The sequence below is a fragment of the Aulonocara sp. 'chitande type north' Nkhata Bay genome, linkage group LG13, assembly GCF_057382095.1.
Source record: "Aulonocara sp. 'chitande type north' Nkhata Bay isolate Kocher_YH1m ecotype deep benthic linkage group LG13, A_spYH_male_GT1.1, whole genome shotgun sequence".
NCBI lineage: Eukaryota > Metazoa > Chordata > Actinopteri > Cichliformes > Cichlidae > Aulonocara > Aulonocara sp. 'chitande type north' Nkhata Bay.
This window is the reverse complement of record NC_141356.1, coordinates 14,040,048-14,066,342: the sequence shown is the minus strand read 5'-3', so window position 1 is coordinate 14,066,342 and position 26,295 is coordinate 14,040,048. Positions and strand designations below refer to the sequence as shown.

The window sequence follows — 26,295 nt, the reverse complement described above, 5'->3', positions numbered from 1 at the left end:
CTTTGCAACAGCAGTATTTGATACTCTGAGGTGGGTGAGAAGGAACATGTGATTTAGCTGTGACTAGCTGTGTGAAACTGTTCTGTTGACCTCAACTTCACAATCAGCTGTTGTACTGGCTCAGTTGTTTTATCCTTTTTTAACCATTTAAACCTTGAAAAAGTTGGCAGAAAATTATATATTTTTTGAAAATTATGTTTATTAAAGCTTCTGACAAATTTAATACAAGAAAAAATGTTATATTAATTTGACTATATGAGTTTTAATTTGTATTATATTTGCAACGTCCCTTTTTTTTTAAAGCTTTTTTTTGCAGTTTATTGCTTAACAATGTATTGTGCAATTTATTTAGAATTTTCAGTTGAAAGAATAAATCACACTGATGATGCAGAAGGTTCAAAAACTAACTCATGTCTTAAATATGATATACTCGGCATTACAGGGTTCAAATGTTACTCTAGTAAGCTCTAGTAAGGTGCAAAGGCAGTCTTTCTCTTTCTGCTCAGTTGTTGAACAATCAAACTAGAGAACAGTCTTCACTGTTTCTCGTGCTTGGCTGTAATGGGATGGGGCCCTTCTCTGTCTGAGTGATTGGCTCAGTAATGTAGGCAGAGTGCTGTGGTGGCAGAGTAATTGGCTGTGATTTAAAAACCCTCGGATGGCTTAAGTGGGAATGCAGTTTGGCAAATTAATGGTTCTTAATCGAACATGTGTGAATGGTTTAATATGGTGGAAAAAGACTCCTCGGAGGGCTCTAACGGAGAGCGGCGAGGCCATGGAGCTGTATTCCTCCCATAAACCGAAAAACAACTGACGGTTACAATATAGACGAGCGTACGATATTAATAACACAATGACGCATGCTACAAAGTTTTTGAGTTCACTTTCCTTTTTCAACTTTAAATTATAGTTTGTCAACTCTAAAAGCCTAAAAATTAAGTTTAGTTTAGCATAGCAACATGTTCCATGTTAGTGTAGCCACGGCTAGACGAGAGGGTCCCTTCAGAGCGTGAAAGTGGAGCTGTTTCTCTTTGATTACCTGAGAAGGTAAATATTGTTGTGCAGTGGAGAGAGAAATGGGCGAGAGATAGAAACTCCTCGAGTTATGACCCTCTCTGTTCGCAGTCTCTGTTCTGCTTGACGAAAGATGCCAGGAAATTAGAATAGCTGGGATGGGAGCACCGGATGGGGTTGATCAATAGATTTAACACGCTTGCGAACACCTATCTGATGTTTATATTGGGATATCGGGATAACATGAGCTACTCAGTCTGCTTCATTGGTCCCGTCTTTGCAAGTAGCTTAGCCTGGAGCAAGTTATTTCATCCTAAGCCTCTTCTCTTCATCTATATTCATCTATATCCAAGGTACAACACCATTGCGCTGATGTCCTCTAGGAAAATTAAATTCCAATGTGACTGGACACGAGTTATCATATTTTACATGATAATTATCCATATTTCCACATATTTTTAGCTGCTTCCTAAACAGGCTCTTAGAGTAAAGGATGTTTGTCAAGCTCTCTAAGTTTGTGCAGCTTCCCCGCTTGAAAGGGATTGATGCATCTACCACAGGTGTTTAACTGGGTTTCACTCAATGACCAGGCAGATCTTTTGTTTTCCTTTTCTTTAATCTTCTTTTCGGCCACAGTCAGCCATAGGTGAAAAACCTTTAAATACAAACCAAAAAACCAAAATACAAATTATGTTTGTTATCACACATCTGCAAATATTGTAAACAATCCCAAACACATTTTCTTTTTTAAACACATCAATGCAGTGCGCAAGCTTTGTAGTACAATATTTACTTGAGTATTTTTAAATGCTCAAATTATGTAATTCACTAGCAATTGTACATACACCTTGAGAAATACTGCTTTCTATTAAAGTGCTAAATTAAATAATCAATCTGCATTAGAACTTGAGCAATAACAATAGTATTTATAACCAGCTTCTCTTAACCATATGCAAGCATTAACAGTCTTCCATATGCAGACCAACAATAAACAATGGTGCCGCTCGTAAACAGGCAACCAACTCACGGCACAGTGCTAATGCTACGTAAGCTAGCGGCAGCCGCGATTCTTTAGCAACTCGCTTCAAAGTCTTTTACCATAGTCAGCAACCATTCCCTTACCGGCTGCCTCCCTGGCTTTGTAGATACTTCAGTTCCACACAATATTCATGTTGGCAACAACTTATTGAAAGAATTATGCTGGGCTTTTCCCGAAAGTGGCAACTTCCTGTTGCTCCCCAGTTCGCCTTCTTTTTCCTTCCCGACAGAAACCCAGACACAAGATTAGTTCCGCCCTCCAGTCTGTCACGTTTACTTTTTTCCCTCAGGGCTCTCCACCTCCTACTCGGTTTGACTTGACACCTCCCACTCGATCTTCCCTTGGAACACAGGAGATCGCCAAGTTCACAAGCAAACCACAGTTTAACTCATCCCATTTAAGCATGACACTGACGACTTGGTCCCATTTTGCTCCTCCACAGGTAACAGAACAACTAGACGTCTGACGTCTCTATGAAGGATGGTAGCTTGAGCCACTGGAGTCGCTCCTCTTGAACTAGAGCTTAAGTCCTCCGCCCTCAAGGACTTAGCCACAGAACCACTGTAACTTGGGCATACCCGGACATTGACGTCCCTCACAATACCCTTTTTGTCTGGATTAGTGCTGACAACTATGCCCATTTTGAAGTGCCCTCTCAGCGCATTCTGATCACTTAACCAGACGACATCTCCAACAGTGACATTTCTGTGTGCAGTGTGCCACTTGCTCCTTACAAACAAATTAGGGCCAGCAAGTTGGCTCCAGGACCTCCAAAACTTGCTCACTTCTGCCTGGATTGCTTGAAGTCTCTTATAGGGGTAAACGGAAAAGTCAAACATCTTGAAGTCCCCACTTTGAGATGCTCGACCAAGCAAAAGACTGTTGGGTGTGACGTAATGAATGCAACCTTCCCGACTCTGTACTCTGGCATCAATCGGGCGCTCATTTGCAAGGTTAGCTGCCACATGAAGAGCTGTCTGGAACTCACTGTAACTTAGCCCAGACTCCCTTCTAAGACTCTGGAGTGCTCTCTTCACAATGCGCACAGCAGCCTCAGCAGCTCCATTTCTATGTGGGGAATCAGCCGGATTTACTTTCCACATCCACTCTGTTCCATTCTTTGCTGCAGTCTCCTCCAAGACAAACTTATTCTGACTTTCCAAGAATCCGTAAAGTTCCTTCAAGACAGACTTTGCTCCTACGAAATTAGTACCTGGGTCTGACCAGATCTTTCTTGGATGTCCTCTAATTGCTGTAAATCTCTGGTAAGCCATTAAGAAGCCTTCAGTCGACAAGGAATTTACTAACTCCGTGTGAATCGCTCTGCTGGCCATACAACAGAATACAACCCCCCAAACCTTTATCATGACTCTTTTCTTGATGTCATCCTTCACTTGGTAGGGTCCAAAGAGATCCACTGTTGTGAACTCAAAAGGTAAAGCAGGTTGAGTTCTTTCCGGAGGTAAGTCGCCCATTATTTGCCGGCAACTCTGTGCTTTTGCTTTCCGGCAAACCACACAACCATCCACAACTTTTTGAGCAATCCTTCTCCCTCTTATGACCCACGCTTTCTTCCTCATTCTGAGCAGGGTCCCAGCAACTCCCTCATGACTCTCATTGTGGGCCTCCCGAGCCAACAGTGTAGAGATCCAAGCATCATAAGCCAAGATGGGAACACTAACCTGGTCTTTCTTAAAAGCTTGCACTCGGCCGCCACAAACAAAGAGCCCAGAGCTTGGGTCTTTGTATACAACCAGTCTATCTGTAGTAGTGCTTGGGAAGACAGCGCTGTCTTGTGCTGCAAGGAAGATGTCTCTTAGGGCATCTTCACGTTCCTTCACCGAAATTACTCCTACCAACGGGACTGCCTCCCACTTTGGGTCATTAGCAGCTGGATGTCCCCCAAGAAACTTTCTAGCTGCTCTCCAAGTCCAAGCAACTGATCTAACTAATCGAGTTAGGTCACTGAACCGCTTGACATCTACAAGGTTCTTGATGACTGACCCCGCAGGTGGCCTTCGCTGCTCTCCCTGGGCCTCAGCAGCCCGACTTCGCTTTTCTTCTTGCCCTTTTATCTCGGCCCTTGTCAAGGCAGCGACAAACGCCTTTCTTTGCAGCTTATTGACGTTTTCTTTGGCAGTGGCGGCTAACTCTTTAGCTGACCTGACTGGCCACTCGCACACCGGCAAACTCAAGAACTTTGGACCATTTTGCCATTCTGAGTCTTCATCTAGATCCCTGGGACTAGCTCCTCTTGTAACTACATCCGCAATGTTCTGAGGGCCAGGAACCCACCACCAATCTTGAATCCTTGTGCTGCTCTGTATTTCTCCAATCCTATTTGCAAAAAAGGTCTGGTACCCATAGCTCTCCCGCTGTATTGCCCCAATGACGGTTTGGCTATCGACAAAGTGATACCACCTCTCAACCTGAATCTGGCTTTGCGCCTCAAAGTATTTCTTTAGGCGTGAGCCAAACACTGCCCCACACAGCTCTGCTTTGACAACATCCCCTTTGTGGTCCAATGGTGTTAACTTAGCTTTGGACTCCACCAACCTGATGATTGGGCCCTGATCTGAATTCCACCTTAAGTACAACACTGCCCCATAGGCTTGCTCACTTCCATCGGAGAAAGTAATTGCCCAGGGTTCTTCGGTGAAGCACGGGGGAGTTAGCGCCCTTGCAAATGTGACTTTGCTGAGCTGGGCATACTCCTCAAAAAGCCTAATGGCGTCCTCCCTCAGGGCATCTGAGAGCGCCACATCCCAAGTGTCCTTGACCAAGCAGCTTTCTACTTTTGTCTCTTGGAATGCCCTGCGAACTAAGATTGCTCCTTTTTGCTTTGCAGGAGTGACCAAACCGACTGGGTCATACAACCCTGACACTTGGCTGAGAAGCTCTCTTCGCGTCAGTGGGTTTGGCGTGTGGGTCTTAATCTGCTCCTGGGCAAGGTCTTGGCCAACTCGCATCTTTTTCTTCCTCTTGGAGAAGTTGATTGCTACCATGACATGAAGCTTGTCTTCTTCCACTATGTAACCCAGACCAAGAGCTTTGTTTTCTTCGTCACGCATTTGGTTTGGTAGGACAATGGTTTTCATTCTTGTTTTCTCACCCTCGTCATTGCGCTTCCTCCTCCCACTTTGACCAGACAAGACCCAAGGTTTCAGCTCAAATCCTCCAGCCTTTAGGATCCGCCCAATGTTCTCCGTAATGGCTTCTAGTTGGTTCATGTCATTGTGAGAGGTAAGGATGTCGTCGACATAGCTGTCTTGCTGGAGTACACGACGTTCCTCCTTGAGGTGGGAAAAGGTAGAAAGGCTGGCAGTTTCACGCATTGCCAGCTGTGCAATGCATCCTGCCGGTTTATCTCCAATGTTCACCCTTGTGATGGCATATTCCTCTAGCTCGTCATCCACAGAGTCCCGCCAGAGGAACCTATGCAGGTGCATCTCTTTGTCTTCCAACCAAACTGAATTGTACATCTTTTTTATGTCACCAAGGGCTCCGTACACTCCGCCCCTGAATCTGAGGAGAACTGCTCGAATCTGGTTGAGGACATCTGGACCCTTTATTAGCAGGTCGTTCAAGCTCACACCTCTAAACCTCTGGCTGCTATTCCACACAAGCCTCACTGGAGTTGTAACAGAGTGGGGATTCGGAGCAATGAGGTGGCTCACGTACCACACTGGCCCATCCCAGTTACTGATCATGTCCTTGGACAACTTGACTGCGGCTCCACGCTCCACCATGTCATGCACCTGAGCGGCATAAGCAGCTTTCCATTCAGGCTCCTTGGCCAATTGTTTCTCTGTCCGGAGGAATGTGCTCTCAACTCCTTTTTTGTTATCTGGTAAGGATACTGGATCTTCAGCCCAAGGGTATCTGGTATGCCAGTGTGGCTCGTCGCTGTGGCCATCACCCGTGACATAGGTGAGTCCTTCTCTTATTATTTCAAGCTCTCTCTCCTCGGCCAGTGTCATTTCTTTCCCACCTGGCTGGCAATTTCCGCAACGACAACCCCCACACTTTGGCTCACATGCAGCACCAATACTATCCCACTTCCACCACTCTAAGAATCCTCGACTGGTGGTTGAGGTACTTGACCTCTGAAGCTTAGCGGGAACGTGCTTCCTTGTTGAAGACTGGTCTGAGGCCTCGCCAATGAGCTCCTCATACTTGACAGCTGCTGCTCTCATTGACCTGGCAAAGTGTGTCTTGGACATGTGGGCAGAGACAGTAAGCTCCTCGAAGAGCTCAGGGTGAGTTCCCCCAACTGTCTTTCCAAGTGGCCCATCCCATAACACAAGGTCACCGATGACTCTGCTCCTCTGAGGCGCTAGCCGACCTTCTTTATGACTTATAAGCAGATGAATGTCTTTCGGTCTTACAAGATCGTTGAGTGGTATATCCGGAAAGAACCTTTGTAGCTGACTCGGTGTGACATGTTTGTGGACTTCTGCTATGCTGTCGAGTCCATAGCAGACCAGTTGGTGTGACCTAAGGGTGCCTCTAGGCGTTCTGACTCGGATCTTCAAAAGATACCGCCTTGTTCTCACGTGCGTTTTCATTGCCCCTACTCCATGAACAACCAGAGTGATTTCTTCACTTCTTAGGTTAAGACTGCTTGCAGCCCTGTGGGTTATATAGTTGGTGTCAGAAGCCAGGTCAATTAATGTCCCAATCTTTTGCCCAGCATTAGCTGTGACCTCAAGGAGCATCATGATTACTGGCAGCTCTCGAAGCCCACCTTCAAACAGGAGGCTTGGCTTCTCCTTGGTGGTGCTGCATGCCCTAGATGCAGTGTTTGAAAACGCATCCCTGCATTCTCTTGCCAGTTCAGGTGACAGTTTTCTGAGGAACTCCTCCTGATCCTCCGTACATTTCCTGCTGACCTTTCCTCCCTCTGGATCAGATCTGTTTTGCCTCCCTGCTGCACTCCCCTTCCTCACCTCAGCATTAGGGCATAGGTAGTAATGGTGCTCCGCAGCGCGTGCTTCTTTGCAGCCTGGGTTTTTGCACAGATAAGCGGGTTTGCAGTATGACCCATTGTCATGAACCTCGAGACAACTCCAGCATGCGCCTAGTTTCTTAATTGCAGCCTTCTTTTCTGCAAGCTTTAATGTCTTAAATTGCCTGCAGAAGTAGAGTTTCTTTTTATGCTTTCCATCACCGCAGACCACACACCCTTCATCACTACCTGATTTGGTGAATTTGGTTCTGGAATGTTTCAGCTCCACTCTTTCTCGCTTACTTGGCTCTTCCTCTCTCAGATGATCAAGCTGTTCATATATGGTTTCTTGCTCTTTGAGGAATTCCAGAAGACTATCAAATCGTTTTTCTGGAGTGACCGTGTTTCTACTGTCAGCAACATAAATAAGCCACTCCTTTTTGAGTGTTTCCGGAAGCTTACTTTCGATTGACTTTGTCACCAGTGGGTTTTTTATGGCCCCCGTGTCACCAAGGTCAACCAGGTCTTGAAGTGCCTTCTCCACAGCTTGAATTAATTCCACTATTTTTCTTGGCTGGTGGCTCTTGACAGCTGGCATTCTCTGTAACTCCTCCACTATTTCAATAGCAATTGATGTTTGATTGCCGAACCGATTCTCCAAAACACGAAAGATGTCGTCTGCAGTGTTGTAAGTGGTGAGTCGAAGTTCTCTCGTTATTTTCTCATCCACACTATCAAGTAGCTGAAACTTTTTGATCTCTTTCGAACCAGATGGCTCCGCCTGCCCCTGAAGAACCTCCCATTCCTTCTTCCATCTGTGGAAGTCTCGTTTATTTCCAAGAAACTTAGGAAGTGCTGTTGGTTTCAGCTTGATGATTGGCATGGGGCAGCTGGAGGTAACTGGCAATGATGACAGGTGATCAGCATCCTCCTTTATTCTCATCTCCAGAAAGTCAGCTTTTCTGGAAACCAGCCTGGGGACGCAGAGTTCCAGCTTCTGTATATTGCTTTGAAGATCTCTCCGAATACCTGATGGGATCCAATGCTTCCACTTGCTATACCTCTCCTTTGCCACTCCCACCAGTTCTTTCAGGTGGCCAAGAACGAAATCATACACTTCATAATTACCGTCAGGCGTAATGGCAGCAACATGTTCACACTCAGCCTCTGCTGCCTGTAGTGCTGTGGACAATTCTGCACTTCCAAAGTTGGCCCAGAGAGCCTCTCTGACTAGGGTTTTTATTTCCTTCAGTTTTAACTCACATTCACTTGCAGTCTTTGCTAAGTCGGCTCTCTGCTGTTCTGTCAGCACAGCTGCTTCACTTGTGTCAGGCTTTGCCTCTAGCTCTGTAATGAAACCGGCCTCTAGATCATCATTGGCCTCCATGACTTTCTCTGCTTCCATCGTCAGTCTATTGAAACTGTCTTTGAGTTCTTCTTCAGTCATATCCTCATGCGTCCTCGTAATGCTATTAACCAGACGAGAGAATGATCTCTTGGCTGTTGCCCTCACTCCTTTGAGTTGTTCAACTGACTTTCCAGCAGCTTGGTCTGCCATTTTTGTGTGCTCAGGCTTGAACTGGGGTTTATTTACTAATGGGAATGGCACATGCAACTTGAGGGATTCTCCGAATTTCCTCTTTGCACTAATTATTCCCTTATCCCAGGACTCCAGGTCATTTTTCCCAGATTTGATTTCCCGGTTTTTCACTGTCAAGCTCTCTAAGTTTGTGCAGCTTCCCCGCTTGAAAGGGATTGATGCATCTACCACAGGTGTTTAACTGGGTTTCACTCAATGACCAGGCAGATCTTTTGTTTTCCTTTTCTTTAATCTTCTTTTCGGCCACAGTCAGCCATAGGTGAAAAACCTTTAAATACAAACCAAAAAACCAAAATACAAATTATGTTTGTTATCACACATCTGCAAATATTGTAAACAATCCCAAACACATTTTCTTTTTTAAACACATCAATGCAGTGCGCAAGCTTTGTAGTACAATATTTACTTGAGTATTTTTAAATGCTCAAATTATGTAATTCACTAGCAATTGTACATACACCTTGAGAAATACTGCTTTCTATTAAAGTGCTAAATTAAATAATCAATCTGCATTAGAACTTGAGCAATAACAATAGTATTTATAACCAGCTTCTCTTAACCATATGCAAGCATTAACAGTCTTCCATATGCAGACCAACAATAAACAATGGTGCCGCTCGTAAACAGGCAACCAACTCACGGCACAGTGCTAATGCTACGTAAGCTAGCGGCAGCCGCGATTCTTTAGCAACTCGCTTCAAAGTCTTTTACCATAGTCAGCAACCATTCCCTTACCGGCTGCCTCCCTGGCTTTGTAGATACTTCAGTTCCACACAATATTCATGTTGGCAACAACTTATTGAAAGAATTATGCTGGGCTTTTCCCGAAAGTGGCAACTTCCTGTTGCTCCCCAGTTCGCCTTCTTTTTCCTTCCCGACAGAAACCCAGACACAAGATTAGTTCCGCCCTCCAGTCTGTCACGTTTACTTTTTTCCCTCAGGGCTCTCCACCTCCTACTCGGTTTGACTTGACAATGTTTATCGGGGGTAAAAAAAAAAGAAGAAAGCAGATCACGTGACCATAAATGCTCACAAGCACCCACTATTTACCAACAGGAAATGCCAATGCTTTGTTTCACCAATCCAACACCTTAACAGGACACTGAAGGGGAGGATTGTGCTTCAGTGACTGGTGAGTCAAAGTATTGTGTAGCTGCCTTTGTAATGCTAAATAGGACCACCAAGTGTGCACCCTTGGTTGCACTAAAGACATGCAGAGTAATAACAGTGCTTCTAACTTTCTTAGTGAACACAGAAATGAGCAGGGAGCTGTGTGCGTGCGTGCGTGCGTGTGTGTGTGTGTGTGTGTGTGTGTGTGTGTGTGTGTGTGCGTGTGTGTGTGTGCGTGTACTTCTGCATCCCTATCTACTGCCCACAGTCACTGAGGGAGCCACTCAATCCTGCTGTTGCTTTCAGCTGCTGTTACCACTGAGAAAAATTGCTAAAATATGTTTTCTGTTTGAATTTTGAATTCTATATCAGTAAATTAGAAATGTCCAATGGGATTTTTGAGGAAGAAGTGTGTGCAGAGCATAAGTGAGCATCCCACAACCATCTAAATGTGGTTAGCTGTACTACACACCAAAAAAAACTGTCATTTCATTACTTGCGCTACATGTTAATTAATTGTGAACCACAACTTTCAAGAAGTCCTGATTAAAATTAATAATTATAGAATAATTGAAATTTATTAGCACAAAGCAACAAGAATAAGTGATTTAAAAAAACTGACTTCAATCCAGGAACAACAATATAAACACATCTGCAAACAAACCAACTCTATACAAGATGGCCATACTGGCTGTAGCTGTGTAGGTAGAGCAGGTCACCTACTGACCGGAAGGTTGGTAGTTCGATCGTAGTCTGCTCCAGTTTGCATGCCAAGTATCCTTGGGCAAGATACTAACCCATGTTGCTCTACGATGCATCCACCGGAGTATGAATGCGTATTGATGTTAGTTAAAAAGTACTTAGAAACAATAGAAAAAAGTGCTTGTGCGAATGGGTGTGTAAAGCAAGTTGTGTAAAGCACTTTGAGTGCTCAAGATAGAGTAGAAAAGCACCATACAGGAACCAGTCCATTTATTATTTCTAAGCATTTGACAATGCAACGTGCTAACCTCATCCATAAACACATTAAGCATGTTAATGTTAAGCTAGCAGAGTGCGGTGCTGAAGTGGAAGGTATGCTAACACCAACTTTAGCACAGGTGACCAGGTTTATTTCTACCAACTTTCATAGGATCGCTGTCAACAGAAAGGCTTCTTTGAACTGCTCTGTTAGCTGATTTTTCACAACTTGGTTGTCAACTCAACCTATCCCAGCTGGCATAGGTGCGGAAATGTGAGCACATGAAGAGTTTGGGAACGGGAATTACAAAGACGGCGTATGATGATCACAAAATTAATGGAATGTAGTAGTGATAGTAGTATTAGCAGTAGTGATTTAGCAGTGTAACAAATAAGTAAATAAGTAATCCAGTGCATTACTTTAAAAAAAGAGCAAATGTTAGTGTGAATTTTTCGTGACTTTTTTTGAACAACAAATCCTAAACTAACTAAAAACAGAACATAAGTTCTCAAAATACATACTGTACCATATGTCCACCTTTGCTGTCTTTGTTTGCCATAAGAGAAAGTGTTGTGTGTTTTTGTCTCTCACTCCTTCTAGAGCATCCCACCTTGTGTGTATTTACTTGCCAGTGTGTCTCATCTGCCTGCATGTGGAGACGAAGAGTAGATAAAGAGTGTAACTCTGCAGACTAGTGGAAAAGTCTCCAGGGGCGAAAAGCCACTACAATCAACCAAACGGAGATGCCATTAACCCCCCACAGGGACACAGGCCCAAGTGTGTGTGCGTGCATGTCTGAGAGTGTGTGTTTTCTGATCACGTTTAGCCGCCCTCGTCGCTTTTTACATCATTACTTCATAAGAGAACATTGTGATTCTTCTGTGGTTGGGTTTTCATTTGTATGTCTGAGCATCTGTTTGTGTGCATGTATCCATGCATGTGTGTCAAAGTATTTGAGGGTACTTTCTGACAAACGCGCTTTTAATCAAACACTTGAGTTTCTTCTTTCTTTAATTATGTGCGACCTAATGATGCATAGGGCTTTGTTGTCTTCATTAAAACACAAACGCTCGTTCTGCTCTTCACTTTCCCCCTCTCTTTCCTCACGCTCACTCTGCCCCTGAAGTTAAACTATTTAAACTTTTTACCAGACGTTTAATAGAGAGAAGAGTAAGAAAAATAAGATGACGGAAAGAAAATTAATTTTGCTGTCCAGTGAAATTCTGACAGTTTCACATTTAATCTGCTGCAAAGGAAGTTTATTTTTTCACAACTTGTAATAAAATTATTTTCATGTAAATGCTTTGAGCAGTGGTGAGAGAAGAAATTATTAAATTCAAGGAAAAGTAAACTTTTACCCTGTCTTCCTGAAAAGTAATCAGGTATTCGCAGTTCAAAAAAAATTGTATTAATAGATAGTATAAGAAAACTTAAGAGTTTCTGCTACATAGTCTAAGGAGCTTGGAAAGAAAAGCATCTGGACTTCTTTAAGTTGCTTGGAGAAGTTTCACCTCCCACCCGGGAAGCTTCCTCAGTTCTTTGGTCAAATTGTGGAGTGTCCCAGATTTAAGACCTGTGGGAGTTTCCCCCCAAGAGGGGCAATGGACCCCCTAATGATCCTCTATCTAATCACACGAGCCAAGGTGTGAAGTCCCCTGTGGGGACACTCCCACAGGGCTTAAACAGGTGAAACGTCTTCAAGCAACTTAAAGCAGTCCAGACGCTTTTCTTTCCAAGCTCCTTAGACTATGATGGCATGGATGACTGAGAACCTTCACAGACTTTCTGCTACATACACACGAGTAAAAACTGTGGCTGGATTCCACTAATAGAGTCTACTATTGCAAAGAGATGCATCAGATTGCTGCTCTGCTTTTACTCCAGTGTCTGATCCATTTGTCTTTTTTAAAACTTTGGAACAGTTCATATTTAATGCTCTAGGAAAAGAAACTGATTTAGGAGATGCCAGTAACCTCACTCCCACTTTATGTCGCTCAGTCCTCATTGGCTTCTGACCACTTTAACAGCACATCTGAAGGTATGGCCCAAACTAGGCAGTCTTGGATCCGTGCACTATTATGAATGTGCAAAAGTCACGGCATCAATCTAAAGATGACTTTACAAAAACTTACCTGCAGAATCAGTGACATCTAACTAAAACTAGATTAATTAATGATTTTTTAAGATTTGTTATAATGAGATTGTATCAGCCTTTCTTTTATATATTAATAATATTGATAATAATAATAATAATAATAATAATAATAATAATAATAATAATAATGCTTTTAATGTTTTTTATTCACAGCAATTTCAACTTTTGAATTACATTCCTGTATTTGTTTCTTCTTTTACATTTGACTTAGTTTTATCTATTTTGGCAGATTTTTTTTCCTTTTGGTTTGATGTTGAACAAAGAAGCAGTGACATAATAATACATTACAGGAGGCGACGGGTGTATTTGCTGACATGCTGATATTCTATTAACTCATTTCATGTAAGATAAAAGTGTTCGATGGTCTCTAAATGTTAGAAAGTAGGTAAAAACTAAACTCCACAGTTTATTTTCACCTAAAACCTTTCTTTTTGAAATCTTGTGAATCTGTCTAAGATAATGACACTGACTGGACTCCAACAGTCATATTAACAGTTCAGGTCGACCCATAAAGACAAACCCTGACCTGGACTACAGTTTTAAGGAGGAGGGTAAACGAAACGGGCAGAGTAGAATTACAGGACGGAGAGCATGGAGGTGATATGAGGAAATAGTTGTGAGAGGACAGGGACAAAAATACAGAGTAGTTGTGTGAAAGAGAGAGAGAGGCATAGCCGAGGCTACCTGCCTGTGTGATTAATGAGACGGTGGAGAAGCTTGAGCTTCTACATGAAAGTGACTTCAGGAGAAAGTTTTTATTAGGTGTCAATACAGCCCAGGTAGTTTTTAAATACTTTAAAATTGAAAAAAGCAGTTTCCCATCTCTGTAATGATTTGATTTTTTATTTTATTTTTGCTTGTTGTTGGTATCGGTGCCTTTTAAAATGGGTTAAAAGAAGCAAACATCAACAGAGTCAACGTTGTCAAAATGTGTGCTGTTTTTAGTTGTAGTAATGTGTCAGATTTGAGATATGAATATTTAAATATATATATTTAAATATATTTTTTCTCATTCTTAAGCATTTAATTGTTTTGGTCTAGAAGAGAACCTAAGATGGTTTTCTTAGAGTCTCACTTAACATGCCGGATATCAGTTACACAAGCGTAGAAACTGTTACACTGTTACAATCCCTGTTACAGGGACCACCACCTTAATACATCATGTGTCACTATATTTAAAAAAATAAATTTAAAGCATGTATCCTACAGCTGATGGTACATGCAAAGATAACAGATTATTCTCATTTAATTTGTGTGCACAGAGAAATACGATGGAGGAATTTAGTCACTTAAAGCCTCGTACAGTCACACAGCTGCCCTGGCATTTTTCTAAGAAAAATGTGCATTACTCAACCAGTTGCCAAGTAGTTGCTAGAAGTTGCCAGCTGTCACAAAACAGGTACAAGGTGCTCCTCCTGTGCAGTAAAACTTATGAACAGTGCAACTCTTACTTTGATGGTAAATGGTCTCTGTTTCCAGTCTTTTAGTTTCACCATCACTAAGTAGGTACCATCTGTTTCCAAACAAGTCTTCATTCAAATTATGGGCATATTGTGGCTACCAATCACGAGGAAGTTTTTGGTACAGCATCCTCTTCGAGCCTGATTCCACCTCCAATCACTCACCATACCCTCAAAAAGACAGTTTCCTCTAGGAACTGCTGATTTTCAGGAGGTCACCAACCAATCTCTCAGCCCTAATTACAGCACCCTGAATTCTTATTATCTATTTGATTTAGGGCTATATTGCTAAAATTAAGTATTCCAAATGTAATTTATTGAGTGAGTAAAATGTAAGAGTCACTTGAGATAAATCAGAAATACTTGAAAAAATGTAAATACGAGATGATAAAGATTATACTTTTGATTCAAATCTAAAGTTTTGGGTGTTAAAGATAATAAGAGGTTGCAAATTAAAGTAACATCATTATTTACATATGCCCTTGTAGATTCTTACTTTTAGCTCTTTGTATGGGTTTAGCTCCAAAATCAACAACTCTCTACCATCAGTTGTCACCCTGTCTGGTAAAACCATAAAGGAAAAAGAAAAGATGTTGTTCATAGCTGCGACATTCCAGCAGCTTTAACAAAGCAGCAGTAATTGACATTACTCAGAGGACTGTCCCTTTCCAAAAACAAAACAGTCAGCCCACACGTCCCTGATACATATTTTCCTTTCCTCCTCTCTTCTCGTCTCCTCTTTTATCTTCCTCTGCCCCTCTTTCTGCGATGTGACCGGTTTGTTAAAAAGTGACCGCCTCTCATTAAACAACACTAATGCAACTTTTAATGAAGCTGCCGTTAGGAATTACTGGGCAGTAACACATTTGCTTTCACATCCACAGAAACACTCACACTATGTGAGGGAAAACAGTCTCATTAGTTTGATAGTTATTGTCGTGGTTACTGCGAGCATCGTTACTGTGGACACAATCTGACATCATTAAGCGTTGGAGGCCAGCCCTTTAGTTATGAAGTCAGCAAAGATTTCACATTCTCAAAGTTTGAAATCCCTGCAAGGTTATATTTACAGTGAACAGAAATAATGGAAATCGGACACTTCCTGAAAGGTAGTGTCCAATTTTAAAGCGTTCTACCAGTATATTTATGTTGTATCGAGTGTATTAGCAAGTTCACAGTTTCCACTTGGTGGCTCTAATAGCTTAAACAGACAGATATTTTTGCTGCGTTGTTTTATGTGCAAATCAGTGAGTGTGTATCAGCATGTCCATGTTAGCTTGTCTGTGAAATTGCTGAAGAAATGCTCATTGCTGATTAAATCACTGATGCATGATTTGAGAGTTTAGTGATGAGGAGGCTGACAAGAAGCATTCTCCCTGATTTGTTTTATACAGTTTTGAAGTTGAATTTTTTTTCTTCTTCTTTTGTTAAATCAAGCATCATAGAGTGAAAACACTGTGCCGATGAGTACACCAGAGCAAGTAGAGAGCAGGTTCTTAGTAGAGATCCACCCCCCACTGTTTTGGTCAAGTAAAACCACATAGCTACATATGCATGTGGGTTACTGAAGGCTTTACTTCCTCATGCGTAAATACAGTCCTCTCAACTAAACATTTATATTAGCCTTTTGTTCCTGCTGGCAGGCCTGTAAGTGTTCCCGAGGCAATATTTACCAATGCCTTAAATCTGCGTTCTCTTTAATGGCCAGCATGGATGATTACTCTAGCTGTAAAAAGATGAAACCTCGAAAAAGATGAAAAATAACCCCCAGTTCCTTTACTCTGTGACCTCCTTAAATACTTTTTCCTGATGACTAAATGGGCTTATTGTAGGACAAAGTGAATATAACACAAAGGTCATTTTGTGAATTTTGGTCATTATTAGAATCAAAGAGGAAGACTGCTCAGATTATGCTCATTGGCTGCTCTCATGAGGATGCTCTCATAAAGCAATCACCATTACCAGCCAGGAAGTATGTTAAGTTTGCAAAGTATGCAAATACAAACTCTCTATAGCTCAAACGTGCCACACACAATCTATAGCTGGCTGCCATTTAAAGGGTATTTTCTTCAAGTATCTTTAGGAAAAATCCACTGAAACACCTGCTTTCACAGTTTATGCAGGTAAAGTTCAAAGGTAACTCCAACTGATACGCAGCTGCATGTAAACGCACCGACTGCCCCATGCCTCAGAGGTACGGCAGCACTGCATCATGGTTGGCTAGCTGGCAGGAAGCCTGAGCAGCAGCAGCTGTTGGTGCCACTCTGCAGATGTAAATAACGGTCCAAGATCATGAGCCCACACTCACAGCTTATACACAAACACACTCAGAGAAAAACACCTCCCATAGCACCTTGGGAAATTCTCCTGCACTTGCGTGCCATCTGTTAGCGTACATGGATGAGATGGAGAGGAGGAGAACAGGTGGGAAGGGATCCCATTCAGCGCAGGTGGTAGGTTAGTCAGACATAAAGGGAATGAAGTTGGGAAAGAGAAAATAAAAAGGACTTTATATACAGTCGGCGTACTCACGAAAACAACTCATTTTACAGGTTTGAAACAAAGAAAAGAACAGACTTTGACAAATTAGGACATAATGTCTCAATTCTTATTATTATTTTTTTTAATAACCAGCAACATAACTGGGGTTGCTGTGGTCGATCAGAACATCTGCTAATTGTAAGGTCAGGGGTTCAATTACTGGCTCCTCCAGTTTGTTGTGTGTGTGTGTGTGTGTGTTAGTGTTTTTGGGACAGGGTCCTGAACCGGAGCGTTCATCAGGGAACACAATAAGCTATAAACAAAGTAATATATAGTCTTGACCTTTGACTCTGTTGCTTAATTTCAATACTCCTCCGAATGTGATATTACTAAAATCACAAGCAACCTGGTGACACAGTCACCGAGTACTGGAAGTGTCTTGCAAACATGGCACAAATAAGTCAAGAAAAACCCTTGAATGCAGCACACAACTTTACCGTTTACTGACATCAATCTTGGACAGCAGCGTGTTATTCTCACTTTTTTCCCCCTTTTCTGTCCAGATTGATAGTTTTGCTTTCGTTTCTTCACTCATCAAACTTCTAAACACAGACACCTATAATGACACCAAGGGAAGGTGGGGCCTTCGGTACTAACCACTGAGAGCTCATATCTCACCCACCAGGTTCCTCTGCTGTGTTATGGAAATCCCTGCTAATTTCATTAACTTTGTGCTTTTTATTTGTAACCTTATGAATCTCTTGACACAGTATTCAGGAGTCTTTGTTCTGGTATTTGTTACACTGCAATAGACACCTTCTTGTTAACATGATAACTCAAGAATGAAACACACTTACACCACAGGTGCTCCATATGGAGATGATCTAATTAGATGTTAGCGCACCTTGTTGCATATATTTTCATTTTAATGAGAGAAAACTAGCTTCCCAGAAAATGCTGTAACTTCTTAACAGTTTACAATTCAAACTGACACCAGACGTTAAGAGTACGCAAAAAGTCAAACGTATTATTGTTGGGGAAAAGTTGATAATTGCTAATTAATGAGCTAATTGGCTGAATTAGGATAAACTTTTTAGTGAACATGATAACTCTACAATACAGGAACTTTGCACTTAAACACTGCAGGAAATCCACATGAAGTAGATGATCTGATTAGATGCCTCTCGGCATAAATTTGCATCGTAATGAGTTCAGTTTGATTTGTTTAAAAGTATTCGTGGCAAACTTCTAGTACGTGTTCTGTTGTCACAGAATTAATGATGGGACATAAGGCAGCCAAAGTGCCTTTTGCATTACTTTCTCAGATTTCGGTGACCTTGCGAAAATCGAAACACAGCTCTGCCAGTGTTAAAAAGCAACATAGGTTTAATCAGCCAAAAATATGCAGTCAACTTAAAAACAAGGAAAAAGATCATAATAATATGTAGCTCCTATTTGCTTTGCAAACATATACTAAACCTACTTACTTTAGCTGTGCCCTGACCCAGATATGCTTTCATCTCTTATGCTGCCCTTTTCTGTTTCTGTAGAACACTTCCAAACTTTATTAGTATTAAAAATCAGGATAATAAGAGCTCCAGTCAGCGCTCCAAAACCCTGTTATTTCATTTTGAATCCTTTCCTCTCTGTGAGCATGCATTCTTCAAAAAGGGATTTTCTTTTTTTTTTTGTAAATGATGAATATCTTGTTTTCAGAGAAGGGCTCATTCATTTCCACCTCCTGTCATCAGACTGAGTCAGGAACAGACTCTGATATGTGCCTTCCAACAATCTGGTCCCCTGCTGTCTATTCATCTCTAGTAATTTCCTCACCTCACTAAGTTCATAATTATAACTCTGCACAGCCATTATTAGGGCTTCAAAACAAACAACAGAGCCCCTGCAGCTGAGAAGCCAGCCATGACAGCCTAAATACTCTTCCTTTCCTTTTATTAGCTAGCTTATTAACATTTTAGCCATCAGGGCTTTCAAGATCCAGGCTGCCACACAGAAATGATGAAATGTAATATCCAGCAGATTATTCAAAGTAAGTTTGACATTATTATTATTATTATGGTGTGTGTGAAGACGTTGATGGCAAAATGAGATATTCAGCTTTTAAAAGTTTGACATTCACTTTGAAGATAATCAAAGTAAAAGGAGTAACACCTTTATGGACTAAGTGTGTTGTAAGATATGTATGATAATGTTTTCTTTTTTCTTTTTTTTGACCAAATATTGACTTTCAAGCTCATTAAAATTGTACACACTCATCTGATATACTGTATTTAGATTGTACGTTTGCATAATTTTCAATAAATCAATGCAGCTGATTCCCAATTTCCAGGCAAAATATAAAGAAATGAAGAGTGGCTCGAGAAAGTTGCACAGTCCTTTATCTTTATTCAGCTCTTTTTTTACAAATAAGTATGGTCCAGTTTTCCCAACAGTGCATGAACTGATTTCGCTATGAGCTAAAGTAAAACAGAACATTTCCCTGTGAAAAACAGTATAAAAGCATGAACAACTGTCAAGATACTAAAATACAACAAATCAAAAGATAAAACGTTAGCCGGTCATGTCAAGAAAGGCGTTAATAAAATTGAATAATACTTGAAAGACAGAAATATAAATAAACACACTAGAACTTTTTAAGTTTATACTTATGTTTGGACAAATGCACATGTGCAAGCTTCAGATACACAGATATCTGAGTGATGGTTTTGGTAAGATTCAGGGCGGATCTCTGTACTAAAGCTATGAAAGCATGGTGACGTCGCAAAGTCTCTTTTAGGCCCACATTTTGTCACATACAGGTTCTCACACCCTGTACGAGGGCACAACAATAGGCCACCCACACATTACTGCCCTGACTTCACATTCCAGTATTGTAACCTGTGAGACTACAGAGTAAATAGAGTGATATTTTTCAACTTTTTGTATCAGTTAAATCTACTGGAAAAAACAAAAATGCTAAAGTGTGTTTTGGTTTTAGATATATATATCAGTTGGACACAGTTGGTTTCCGTCACATCCTAAGATGGGGAAACATCTGAAGTCCAGACAAATTTGAACACCTTCAACCAAATAAATAAAGAGAGAGAGGGGCAAAAAGATGATATAGACCAGGGGTCGGCAACCCTAGGCATGGGTTGACTGATGGCACGACCATAGCTGGACTGGCCATCGGGCATACCGGGCATTTGCTCGGTGGCCCGATGATTTTTTATTTTTTTTTGTAACGGTATAAACAGTGAAAGGTGGTGGATTGGCCAGATGCTGGTCGGTGTGTAAAAATAACTCAGTTGTTTGGTGGTGGCTATGGCGGAGCTTCCACAGATTCAGTAAAATTAACAAGTGGTGGAGGCCAGCAGGTGGATGAGGGAGAGGGGAGGCAGGAGGAGGAGAGACCCGAGGCGACCGCCGGTCCGAGTGTCAGGTGAACTGAACTTCAGGTAAGAAGTTATGACTGCAGTCTACCTGGGTCAGATATAAACCAAGTTGTGCTGACTTTTTACAGTCAGTTACAATAACTCGTACTGCGTACTGGCTAGCATAACAGAGTTTCTATACAGCTGAGTGGGTGCTATGATGTTACTGATAGTGAACTTTATTTAATTCATAAGGTTAGTTAGTAGAGTTGCCAACCGTCCCGTAAAAAGACGGAGTCGTCCCGCATTCAGAGAAATTATTACGCGTTTCGTGTTGAGCTGAGAAGGGACGCAGTTTGTCTAGGATGAAAAAAGACACAAAGGTGGATTTATTCTGTCGTTACGCTGAACAGCTGCCTCTTCTTCTCTCATTCTCTCCCCTCCCTCTCCTGTTGCTACTTTAATTATGAAACTGATCAATGATCAGCTGATCGGCTTTTCTCTCGTTTGCACCAGAAAGAGGAAACCAGCGGTTGTCGCGCTAAACAACAGCAGCACGTTTAAGCTTGATCAGCTGTTGTTAGAATTTATTTAATATTACTTTCTAGTATCAGCTGATGTTTGCTGGAGCCACAGCTGTAAAGCTGCTGGTCATGATGTCGGTTTGGTTATGTGGTGAGAGGGAAACATGAAGATGAAACCAGGAGATGTCCTTACTGAATCATCAGAGCTGAACAGGTGATGGAGAAACAGGTTTACCTTTTAGGTGACATGAATGAGTTGAAAGGAAGTTATGAACTGTTTCTGAGAGACAAATAACACCAGGATCCTTTCTGTGTAGCTGACAGCTGGTAACTGTGCAGGGGCGGGTCTAGCAAAGTGTTGCCAGGGGGGCAGGTAGGGCATTAACAGGGAGAGGGGGCAAAAAGAAATACTTTCTTATTCTCATTTAAAATGTCTGGCTGTTATTAAATAATTATCTGAAGCTTACAACCAAAGTTTTTATCTGATATAAAATGTATAGAAATCATACATATACCAACAAGACTGTACATCACTGTCACAACAGCATTTGTTTTCATTCAAAGGCTTTATGGCTTTAATACCCGGTGGGCCGGTCTCTAGGCAAAATGCCCGGGCTGTTTGTTTTTTTTTTTGTCCCAGTCCAGCCCTGGACTGGGACATCCCAGAGGAACCATCTCACGACACGCAGTGAAGTAATCTGAGAAGGTGCATCAAAAAATAAATGGCCGCGCCAGCAGTGCAAATCGCAGATTAGCTTGCATAGACACTGTCACTACCCGATCCGTACCGGAAACCCGATCGGTACCCCGCATGCACGAAAGGTTTCTACTTCCGGTCGTAGCGTTTTACGATAGTTATGGGTCAGAGTATCTGTTAAGATGTTAAGAATAACAAGTATATCTTAAAATGTTTGCAATAATGAAGCATTTCAGTGCAATGTAGACAAAAACGAAAAATAAAAAGAAAGTTACGGATCAGGACTCTCCGATCCTTACTGCGCATGTGTAGAGTCTGACCGTACAAATCGGGTCTACCCGATCCGTACCGCGCATGTGCAGATGTTTTCTTCTTCTTCTGTTCATTTAATGGCAGTTTACTCCCCAGTGTACGAGGATACCACCACCTGCTGACCGAGCGAATAAACCCTATTATAAACTGAATTAGCGTCATTACAAACGTGTGTTAAATTTGATTTAGCGATAGTCGAGTGTGTTTATGCTTGTCTGTGAGGAGAGGATTGTTGGAATAGTGATGATGATGTCCGCTATCACTGTGAATTGTCATTAAACACTTAATCTGGCTGATGAATCTACACGTGAGATATTACAAAGTCTGCATTATTAACTCTGTAATTAGGCGCCATTCTTCTTATTTTACGGCGCTGTTGCTCAATCGGGGGACGCTCTCTGTTGAGGAGAAAAGCATGAATTTCTTTGTGTACGGATTATCCATTGTTTAAATGTCCCGGGCAGTCGAAAAGGAGGCAGAGCTGTTGAGAAATGCTAGGAGCTAACTGGGCGCTAACCGTATCATTCAAATATATTGAATGTCGCAATGTTGGCAAAGAGAGGAAGTGACGTAAGATTTGCGCATGTGGGGTACCGATCGGGTTTCCGGTACGGATCGGGTAGTGACAGACATATTAGTTGTGCCTCTTCTTAATGACGGTGTCTTAGCTAACAACCCCAAATACCAGATTCAACTTGTAACTGGCTAAAAATAACTTAACCGGTGAGAGGGACGTTGTTAGCTTTCCACATTCCGACACTTCAAAAGCTTCAGGAGCTTTCCGCTCAGCACAGCACCAGCACCACGGAGATACACGGATACATCCATAGACTCGAGACACAATGGATTTTTGGGACTTTCAGGTGTATGGACCAATGTTTTATTTTCTGATCAAACCAGAAATCTTTAATAAGCAGCTGGATTTGTCTCGCATTAACTGGCTGAGTTAATGCCAGTTAATGCAACATCGAAGCAGCTGGAATCCACAGCTGTGTGTGCTGCATTTTCACCTGCTGGACATCACTACCTGACAAGTTTAACTGTCTTCAGAACATTGCAGAGGCCTTATTGACAGTATTTGGCTCTACATGTCTGTGTGAGCAGATTTTCTCTCACGAGTGTCCTCAGGTAGCCGTCTGAATGCTGGACACTCGGAGACGTGTGTCTCTGAGTGAGAGACCAGAGATCACATTAACATGTGTGTCTCTGTATTAACAGACATGCCATATTGGCTTAGTTTATTTTTGTTATCATTGTTGTGAGGCGACCATAAATAGCATTTGTATTTTCTGTTGTACAGTTCATTTGCTGTTATGGAGTTCTTGTTATGGATAAAAAGTGTATTTTTTTTGTTTCAAAATAGCTGATAACTATTTGCTGATAGCTGCCAACATCTGCGAACAAATATGATTCTATAAACTGGTTCTATATAGTGTGTAACTGGTCATATAGAGCGTTATTAAATTCATTGCTAATGCAATCATATGGCACACTGACTTCTGAGGAAATTTTAAATGGCACTCGCCATCAGAAAGGATGCCTACCCCTGATATAGACAATATAGTGAAATATTCAATACCACAATATAAGAGCAGCAACGTGTTTTATGGATCCATGAGGCTCTTTGATAGGAAGCTTGATCTCATTACACATCCTGAGCTCGTTGATTGCAACATACGCACTCGTATTACCATAAAGAGCTATAGGCTGTGAGCACCAGACCATGCTGTGTGTGTGTGTTTTCAGCTACTGTACATGTGTGGTCCAAAGACATGTGACTGCGTGGTTCCTATCTTTGTGAAACTTCTCACTGGGAGCAGTGAGGCGAGACTGAGGAGGCGCAGTTTGTGACCCATGCTTCATTATCCGTCTTGTAACGGGCTACAGTGCGTGGTGAGCTGTGACGGACACTTGGCACAGCCAATCCTTGCTGGCAGCCAGACAGAGCAGACAGGTCGTTGACAGCAGCAAAGGAGGCCCAGGGTGAGCGACTAGCCCACAGAAAACGAGAATGCTACTTAAAAGATTTATGAAGCTACATATTCAAGTTTGAAACAGTTTGCACATCAGAGAAGGGAATTTATAGTTGAAGGGAAGCATTTAATTTATTTATTTTTTTCCAGAAAAAAAGTGTTGTCATTGCTTAAAGACGATGATGATGATCATCAGTGTTGATCAGTCTGTGGGATCTACAATTATCAAATGACACATTTTATTATTATTATAACTAGTAAACTAATTTGTTCCAATAGTTAATGTTAAAAAAATGTAACACTAAAAATGTTTTCCCATACTGAAGCAGACGGAAAGCCCATGCAAGACCCCAATGTTGAGATATGGGAACCTGTTGCTTTACTTGAGTTGCTGCATCTTGCTTTCTGGTTTCAAGAAATGAATTGAGATGTGCTGTAAGGATGCATGGATGCTTGAGTGTGCACGTGTGAGAGACACAGAGGAGCAGAGAGGAGGAAGGTGATTGCAACTGAGTGGAGAGCGGACATCTGCTCTCATCTCACTGGAGAGGCACTCGCTTCTCAAGAGGACTCGATCCCCATGGGCCAATCAAAAACCAAGCGCAAACCTCCTTCCTGAGTCAATCGTCCAATCAGGCAGAAGGACACCAGCTCCTTGTCAGTCAGTTAACCAATCACTCTTTTTTTTTAATTTTCAGGTTAAAGTATGCTCTTTTTGTAAATTTATCAATGGAGGGCAAACACAGCACTTGTATTTAGGCACGGCCAGTGCTAGACTAGAATGCTGATAGACTGCAGTGTGGTTACAGCATGGATTGAACCAGCTAGAATATAACTGAGTATATTTGCTTGAATACAGGTACAAACTTAAATTAAGTACAACAGGGCACATTAAGTTTTTCTGTTATGCTACTTTATTCTATTTTGCCACTTGCCTTTACGCCAATATGTATGTATATATAATCATGGCAGCACAGGAACAAGCTCTGAGCACAAGATTCATAGAGGCTGGGGTCTATCACACCAGGCAAGACCCCAGGTTCAGGCTGTGTAAAGATGAGACAATCCAGCACATAACAGGAGGGTACAAGATGCTAGCACGCAGGGCATACATGAAACACCATAACCAAATGGCCGGCATAGTATACAGAAACATCTTTGCCGAATACAGCCTGGAAGTCCCGAGGTCAAAATGGGAGATGCACCCAAGGGTGGTGGAGAATGACTGAGCTAAGAACCTGTGGGACTTCCAGATACAGATGGACAAAATGGTGGTGGTTAACTAACCGGACATAGTGGTGGTAGACAAACAGAAGAAGTCGGCCGTAGTGATAGATGTAGAGGTTCCCAATGACAGCAGCTCGAGAAATACCAAGGGCTCAGAGAAGAGCTGGAGAAGATGTGGAGGGTGAAGGTAACAGTGGTCTCAGTGGTAATCCCAGCACGTGGTGACTCCCAAGCTAGGCGAGTGGCTCCAGCAGATCCCAGAAACAACATCGGAGATCTCTGTCCAGAAGAGCGCAGTCCTAGGAAAAGCTAAGATACTGCACAGGACCCTCAAGCTCGAGCTTGAAGGCTAGACCGCCCGCAGGGGCGAGAGGGGATTTATTTTGTTGTTCTTTGTAATACATCATTAACTGTTAGGATATAGTACGGTATATGACTGGGAAAAGTTCCATCATACATAATGATTATGCTCACTTTTTAGGTACTTTAAATATGTTTTGATTATACAACTTGTGTGCTATTAATCTACTTAACTAGAATTATAAATTTTACTTACTTTTCCACTTTGTACAACAGTTATCCAACACAATATTACTCATATAAAGTCTTGTTCAGCACCACTTTGTGTAATGAATCGGACGCAGGGCTGCAGTCTGAATATCATGCCCAAACTTTCTGGAAACACCCCTGTGGTCTGGTTAGGATAATTTAAACCCATCCTGTGCTAAACTGTAATAAACATTATGCTCATCTTAGTAAATGAATCCAAGCAGGATTGAGATTGTAAACACTTTTTAAAGGAACTTTTTAAATGTCTGGAGAAGACCAGACCCAAATCCAAGGTGCCTTAGTGTCACTTTGAATGGCTAGCCTACTGCTGTAGAGAGGTCTCACATGAAAAGAGGACAGACATTACCACAACCAAAAAAGGTGCAGCACTGGAAGATAACTGACAGTGACTCAATAACAAAAATCTATTAAAACCAGTAAGATCTTTTCATTCTGCATCAAAAGGGTTACACTGATCTCAAAATTAAAAAATAAATGGCACAATAAGAACCTTTGATCAAAACAGAAACTGGCATAATGTGAGAAAATTGGTTATTTCTGATGCTGAAATGGTGCAGCGTAGAAGAGGGAGTTACAACAATGGGTGTGATATTAGTTACCGTCAGGCTCTCAGTAAGATGAATGGAAGTGCATTAGTGCTGTGTTTATTAATGGTTTGGAACAAAGGAGCTGAAAAGTTGCTATGCAGCATAATTTTTTTCATTCTTCTTCCCAGCACAGAGATTTCGTGTTCACGTCTTCCCTGTTTAATAGCCATGTCATAAAGGACCAGTAAGTAAATTTGTTATCAAATGAAGTTTTAAAATTAAAGAGCAGAGGTAACAGAAAGAAGCTACTGCTGAAAAGATGTAAA

At 41.8% G+C, this 26,295-nt stretch overlaps 2 protein-coding genes across 3 annotated transcripts in view; one reads left to right on the top strand and one right to left on the bottom strand.

Annotated features, from left to right (window-relative positions):
- atrnl1a (attractin-like 1a) overlaps positions 1 to 26,295 on the top strand; it is a 329,857-nt gene that overhangs the window by 217,202 nt on the left and 86,360 nt on the right. The window lies entirely within an intron of this gene.
- Positions 1,520 to 9,525, bottom strand: LOC147315832 (uncharacterized). Its single transcript, XM_086260148.1, has 3 exons — positions 9,337 to 9,525; positions 2,137 to 8,869; positions 1,520 to 1,669 (listed from the first exon to the last, which is right to left on the bottom strand). The coding sequence occupies exon 2, from the start codon at positions 8,557 to 8,559 to the stop codon at positions 2,437 to 2,439; it is 6,123 nt and encodes a 2,040-aa protein (XP_086116274.1). The 5' UTR covers positions 8,560 to 8,869; positions 9,337 to 9,525; the 3' UTR covers positions 1,520 to 1,669; positions 2,137 to 2,436.